This window comes from Ammospiza caudacuta, chromosome Z (genome assembly GCF_027887145.1).
Source record: "Ammospiza caudacuta isolate bAmmCau1 chromosome Z, bAmmCau1.pri, whole genome shotgun sequence".
In the NCBI taxonomy this organism is placed as follows: Eukaryota; Metazoa; Chordata; class Aves; order Passeriformes; family Passerellidae; genus Ammospiza; species Ammospiza caudacuta.
In genome coordinates, this window is record NC_080632.1 from 54606018 (window position 1) to 54613383 (window position 7366).

At 42.2% G+C, this 7366-nt stretch overlaps 1 protein-coding gene across 1 annotated transcript; it reads right to left on the bottom strand.

Moving 5' to 3' along the window:
- Positions 1–2316: 2316 nt before the first annotated feature.
- Positions 2317–7094, bottom strand: MRPS30 (mitochondrial ribosomal protein S30). The gene is made up of 5 exons (XM_058823952.1): positions 6392–7094; positions 6008–6153; positions 4864–4966; positions 4202–4378; positions 2317–2835 (listed from the first exon to the last, which is right to left on the bottom strand). Exons 1-5 carry the CDS (start codon positions 7092–7094, stop codon positions 2567–2569), a joined length of 1398 nt encoding a protein of 465 aa, XP_058679935.1. The 3' UTR covers positions 2317–2566.
- Positions 7095–7366: the final 272 nt, after the last annotated feature.

Below are 7366 nucleotides of genomic sequence, written 5' to 3' on the forward strand. Positions count from 1 at the left end.
GATTTCCAAGCTGTGATTTCGAATTACCTTTTTTTTTTTTGTTTCTTTTAATGAGCAAACACTATATAAAAAGTGCTAAAGAACAATGTTCCCATGAGACTTAGAGGAGTACAGTCATGGGAGATTTCTGGTAGCAAAGCTGAAGAACAGGAACAGTGCAGCTTCTAAGCTATTTTTTTAGCTTTTAATAGATATACAATACTTTTTAAAAAAGCCCAAACAAAACCAGAGCTTTTCTCTTCTCTTTTTCTTACTTTATCACTGTAAGGCACATTAAGCACCCTGTACAGATGAGTACAAGATCACAGCATCATCAAATAGTTTGTGTTTGAAGGGACCTTAAAATACATCTAGTTCCTATCCACCTGCCACAATCAGGGACACATTCCACTAGAACAGCTTTCTCTAAGCCCCATCCAACCTGGCCTTGAAGATGAAATATTGCTGTACAAAGCTGCATGTATTACAATGTCTCAACTTAGTCAGTTTTTTCCCAGCAGAAGGTGAAACAGTGCCACCCACTGTTTTTCCAGAGTATCCCCTGCTGCAGAAAGCAGCACAAAGCTACGTTGGTGCTTCACATTCACTAGACCGGCAGCTCATGCTCAGCCTTCCTCCCTCAGTCCCAACACTGGGCTTTACTACTGGGTGACACATCTACAGTGATATTTCACTCACTAGGAAAGCTGCACAAGGGAAAACTCTTTGAACTTGCTCTACTACAGCTGAAGCCTCAGGATAGACAAAAGGCCAAATCACACAGAATTTAGTGGTTTTTAACCCTGGAAGCAGGAGTTTCTTTGACTGTACCTCTGGGTTTTCACAACCACTAGTTGTATGCAACTCAAGTGAATCTCAGGCCAAAGAGAGTAAAGTATTACACCTGCAATATGTTACATTATGTAAAATTAAAACTCTTAAAATTGCCTTAGGGTCTAAATATCCAACTGCTTTTTTTCCACATGCTTCCATTCATTTTGTACCATCCCTTAATCAGACCTGACAAGTATCAACCACTCCCTCTTAAGCTAGGTCACAGGTCATTCTCTATAATCAACACTCTTACCCACCAGCTTATTTTCTGTTACTAAAAGGAACATTTATGTAATCCAAGGATCAGAAGTTATTAGAACTGGTAACAGTCATGCATTGTTAAGACAAAAAGAGCAATTAAAGACTTCTTAAAAAATAACAGTGCTTGTACACATCTTACTTATCTCTGGATGGTGGAGAAAATGGCAATGCTTTCCAGCACAATAACATACCAGTCACATAAAGGTCTACAACTACTTGGTTTTCCATTAAGAAAATACTTTGTAGGCCACTTTACAACAGAAAGTGGGCTGTTACTCATACTCAAGAATGTGCAGGCCAGTATTTCAATGATTAAGTATTCTGCTTAACAACAAACTACTTGCCTCTTTGTGAGAACACAGGAAAATTCCAGAAAGGTCGAGTGGATGAAATTATGTAAAATTCTAGGTACATTTAGTTACTTCAGAACCAGTTAGACTTTGTTGATAGCTAAATACCCCTAGCCACTCATTATATCTTGGCAGTGTGTGTTTCAATAGGACAAGGTGGGTAGTATCTTAAACTAAAAGATGGTTGATCCAAGCTAAATACACTAAGAAGTTTTTTACAATGAGCATGGTAAACCAGGTTACTCAGAGAGATGGCAGATGGATGCCCCATCCCTGGAAACATTCACAGTCAGAATCAACAGGGGTCTGAGCAACCTAATCTAGCTGAAGATGTCCCAGCTCACTACAGGCTTGAAATAAATGACCCTTCATGGTCCCTTCCAACCCAAAATACTCCATGACTGTATTTTATGATTCAGACATCCTCTGGCTGGGGCTCAGCTGTGGTCTATTAACTCTTAGGACATCCAAGTAACAGCAATGAAAACTCAAGATACCAACAGCTGAAATCAAGGACCCAGACTAAAGAGAAAACTACAGACTCCAAATGCATTTGAGAGTTCTCTCTGTGGTTCTGGAGGTGACAGCTTAAAACCATGTATGCATGTTCACAACACAATCTTTGGAAGCAAGTTTCATCATGTCTGTACTAACACGTCTAAAGATTTCTCTTACTGTGTAAGTGAATTGCCAACCATTGATTAAGAAACACTTTTTATTCTGAGCTCACATTCTCTTTAGACTGAATAAGCATTTAACTCAAGTACAGAATTAGAAACTTATCACTAGTATTGAGTATCATGGCAGCTATTTCCTAGTGACACTCAGCGGGTCATATGAATTAATACTTTGTTGTGACAGTTTAACATGGACCTGTGGATCTGCTAAAAAACATGCTCACATGACACTGAATCAGCAGAGAAGGCTTTTAAGAGGAAATATACAAAAGACTTTAAGTATTCCAGCTGTTTATTTGCCAGTGTACAGTATACATTAAAAAAGAAAAAAGGAAGAAGGCCCAAATAACATAAAATATGTGTATAGTGTTTGCTAGACAAATACCTGACTGAATCAAGGCATACCTTACACTTCATGGAGTCACAATGAAGTTCAGGCACATACTTTATGTTTGGTTTAATGGTTTACAACTCTTTTGGTCTGTTTAGTAGAAAATGAACCAACTGAAGCAGAACTTCATCATTAAAGCCCTTCACATTACCATCTTCCACGACATCATACAGTGGCTTACTGTCGGTACCCCAACAAATATTCTTTCGAGGGTTGTTTTTAATAGTTTCTGCATTTAGTGCTAAAGTATTTAGCTGGTAGCAAAAGAAAGCAAAATATTTTCCATCAGTCACTACTGCCTGCGATACAAAAGGACGGGTCACATCTGCTTCATTCCAGAATCCTACAAAATAAACAAATACAACAGAACTTGAGATTTCTACCAGCACAAACACCTAAATGCTAGTCCCAAAAACCAGGGAATTGCAGCAGTTACCTAGTTGGGAAAAAGTGCTGTCTGCTTTAGCAACAGAAGCATTTTTTATACAGACTAAGCAAAACACAATCACCAACAAAGGTTATGTCTAAGATCAAGGGACACAGAGGCATACTTGCATTTTGTACATAGTTCCCTATCAACAGTTAATTAAAATCACTCACTCAACAGCCAAGTGACTTTTCCAAAACATTTAAGTTACTAATGCATCTGAAGTCCTGCAAAGGAGCTGAAGGAAAATGTCTTTTTACTATTTCACATCTCTCAAGATGCAATGAGCATTTGTTTTATGACAAAAGCATGTACATATATGCACAAACATAACTGGCTATAGTAACCAACCAGACACCAAGAACACTATGTCAGTGTTAGTGTTTCAAACAAACCCTACTGAGCACTAACAATATGTTAAAAACATGTACATACTAATGCATATGCACTAATACATACGCATATATTTTTCAAGAATATTACTATTATGTGCCACAATGCAAAAAACTGTTAAAGAAGAAAAAAAGTCATAGATTTGAATAATGCTGCCCTTATAACTCATGATGTGTCTGCAGCTGATCAGCTCTGAAGACAAGACTCACTCAACTTCAATATTTTACAACCACAAAGGAAACTTTCTAATACTCCACTACATTAAAAAAATTGTTGCAGAGCCAGCAGTATATACTACAGTCAAAGAATTTTCTTACATGTGTTGTTTCTCAAGTGAAACTACAAGCCATCAGGTGTCTTACACTAACATTAGACAATCATTTTATTTACAAGAATAAGCGAAGACTGATCTGGTTTAACCATCCAGGTATTCTGGGACGTTTTTAGAAAAATGTAGGCATAAAATCCAAATATAAGGTAGCTAACATTTTTCTTTCATTCCCAGTATTTTCATGGAATTGAAATTACTGAAACAAGGGCTAAGAAACACAGTTGTTCCAGAAGGAAAAAAACCAAAATTCCTTGATGTCTACTGCATTTCCCTCTTAAGGAGGAAAGAGCAAGTGAAAGCAACTGAGGTTTTTGCATAGGCTTACTGCTATATAGGGAAAAATATCTTTGTATTTGAATTGTATTTAATTCCCCTGTATAAAAGTACTCCAAGTCTTAACTAACTCTTTAATTAATTCAATTACATCTGTAAAGACTTACTTAAAAGACAGTCTTCAGGAAAAAGAAACACAAGAAAGAGGCGTTGAGGAGAAAAGGTTAAAAAACTTTACAGTAGGCATTCATAACCAGGAAAGATTTGTCCAGCTGACCACCTCACCTTGATACATTGCTTGTGCTGCTGTCCAGGCAAAGAGACTTGCAATTCCATTCGATCGATAAACGACTTCAATTTGATCCTCGAGACGCTCTTTTATGAACCTCTCCCGCTTCAGTCTGTCGGGAAGGAGATGGAACTGGGTATGTCCGTAACAGCATGGATCTGCCACCTTTGCTCCTGCGCTCCCCAAAACAAAACTATCAGTCACAGAAAGAACACTCTTTATCACACATTCAAACACACATCTTCACCATCAGACTAAAGCCAGAACCCCTACTGTAGATCCGTGAGGAGCTGCCTGCTTCCAAAAGGCAAGAGTCCACATCTTAAAATGAGAATTTCCCTGGAGATGTACCAAAATTCAAAATTTTGTGTCAATTTTCTATTCAACTAAACTTCTTCAAGCAAATTTGGACACACAATACCACACGCACAGGAGAACGCTACTCCCCATTGCCTAACTCTGACATGAAATCTCAATAGAGATCTATACACTACCTATATTTACACAGTATACTTATAAATAAAAATACAGAACTTTTTCTGGTCATGAGAGAAGAAAGATCAAGGTGGCATTAGTTTTGGGGTTGGTTTTTGTTTGATTGGTTTGTTGGGTTTTTTTACCTAAGAAAAGTTAATATTTCGCAATTAAAAACTCTTACCTATAAATACCTTATTTTCATACTGTTTTTTAAACAATGGCAGTTTGGATGGCTTGTGATCAATAACAGGAACATCTCCAAGATCTGACTCCAGGGGTACAACCTTGAAGACAACAGAAGAAAGAACAGCCATGATGTAAGACACATTTCTGACATCAGGTCCACTGTAATACACTACTTCCTGGTCAAACAACAGAAAGTGCAAGTCCTGCTTACATACATCATACAGATAAACTTAAATGAAATTCATTGTCTTGCAAGAGAAATTCTCATCTTGTGATGAGTGTTAGCACAGTCATGTTGTATTAATTTTTCCACAACACGAAAAATGTGAAATATTGCTAAAAAAACTGCCACTTGTCACCATCATTTACCTTCCATAGAGAAAAACACATTTCTAGCAGCAGCCAATAAACTAACTTGAACCTGCAGACTAAGTTTGCAGATTTGGTTTACTGCACAACATTTTAAATTGCCTAGACAGTTCTTCCAAAATGCCAAGGTTTGTAGCATCTGATGACACTAAAACAAGCAAACTGTACAACTAAGTCAGCCGTAAAAGTACTGTGAGAAGTTCTGTAAACATAAACGTTTACAGAACACACAATACTTTTCTGTTTGGGGTGGAAACTGGACAACAGAGACCTTCAGGGGCTACACAACTACCACTGTATAAACCTGCAGGAAAAACATTACAATACTGAAACAGAAAATACTTCCACCAAACTTGAGCATTCAAGAAAACAACTGCCAAGCAGTAACAACAAGCAAGAATGCTCACATTCAGTTTGTATGAGCTTTCACTTTTTTTTCCCTCCACTCCTATTATTCTCCTCCAATGAGAATGTTACACAGCATGATTCTTGTTCTTGCCTCCATTTCCAAGCACAGAATATTAAAAAGTCAATTTAATTAAATATAACAACATGCAATTTAGAGTACAAAGAGGATAAGAAGTTGAGAAACTACAAAGTTCAAAGCCATTTCCACAAGGCAGAAAGGGTGTTAAGACCCAAAAAATACCCAAATGTGCAATGTACTGATTAACTAGGTCCTCCACAGACCACCTCTGCATTGTTTCAATGGCTGTCAGAAACGAAAGTGAAAAGGCATGGTATTAACTTGCTTTTGAAAACATCCCCACCTCGGGAAGCTGCTTTGGCACACGGATCTGGAGGTGTGGGTTATCATCTATTTGGAATCGCACAGGATCAACTCTACCCTTTCGATGTCCGTGAACAACAACTTCATTACCATGATGCCAGTAATAGTTAACCTCAGGGTTTAGATCTGAAACAGAACAAGAAACACAAAAAACCAGTGATTCGCCTCTTGCATTCAAAACCCTCGCAATTCCTCTGTAGCTGCGGTGAGATGAAACACCAAAAATCTATGTAGAAGGATGAAACAAATTACTAGTGACGGTGTGAACAGGTGAGATACACCAGCGACACTCGTGCCGGCTCGCAGCCTGGCTCTATCGCCCAAAGGCTCCCAAGTCCCCTTCCCTGACAGCCCTGCTCCGTACCGAGGGACGAAGCAGCCAGCAGTGGGTTGCGACCGGATAGGGAAGCGGCGAGGGTGGAAACGAGCTGCGTGAGGAAGGGGCCGGGTGTGTGATCCTGGTCACGGTAGAGGAACGGCCTCTTCTTGTTCTGGTAGAAGCTCTCCTGGAGAAGGGCGTCGCAGGCGAGAGAGCGCAGCTCGCCTATATCCGGACACGGCGCCGCTCCCACCGAGGGCTCCGGGGTTTTCGCGGCCCTCGGAGCGTCCGCATTCCCCGCCGCCTCCGCATTCCCCGCTACCTCCGCATGCCCCGGCGCCTCCGCTCTCGGCTCCGGGGCTCTGCCGGTCTCGGAAGTCGCTCCCGCCGTCGCTACTGGGGGTTTCGCGGCCGCGGCTCTCGGAGGCATTCCCGGCACTAGGACGGTTTTTGTGAAGCTGCGGTACCAGCGGTCGGCGTTGAGGGCGAAGGTCTGCGGGTACACCATGTACTTGGGCCGCTGCAGCTTCCCGTACAGCCGCAGCTTCTCCTCCACCGTGGCCGCCTCGTGCACACGCTGGTTGAAGCGCTGCAGGCGTCGCGACTTGGCCGCTTTGCTCTTGGCCGTGATGGACGCCACCACGGGCGGGTAGAGCGGGCTGGCGGGCGGCGAGGGGGCGCTGGGGACCGTGTCCGAGAACCAGCGCCGGCCGGGCCGCAGCAGCCGCCGGGCCCCCAGGGCCGCCATCTCGCGAAACTGCGGAAGGGCGGCGGGGCCGCGTCCGGAAACCGCGGCAGCTGATTGGCCTCGGGAACCACGTGATAAGATTGTCTTCCGGTCGGCGGGCGGGTTCTTCGGAAGCGGGAGCTGCCGGGCAGGAAGCGGCGGGGCCTTGGGAGTCACGTGGCTGGAGGGCGCAGAGCGCCCCCGCGGCGTGGCGAGGAGGAGCCTCTGCGCATGTGCAATAGCAGCAGTATGGCCTCTCCCGCGCTGGAACTACAGCTCCCAAGATGCTTAGC

Excerpts from the sequence above, each read along its gene's own strand:
- MRPS30 (XM_058823952.1), bottom strand. The coding sequence starts at position 7,094 with ATGGCGGCCCTGGGGGCCCGGCGGCTGCTGCGGCCCGGCCGGCGCTGG. Across the intron at positions 6,154-6,391 it reads GCTGGCTGCTTCGTCCCTCG|ATCTAAACCCTGAGGTTAAC; the intron begins GTACGGAGCAGG and ends GTTCTGTTTCAG. Across the intron at positions 4,967-6,007 it reads TGCCAAAGCAGCTTCCCGAG|GTTGTACCCCTGGAGTCAGA; the intron begins GTGGGGATGTTT and ends GTTGTCTTCAAG.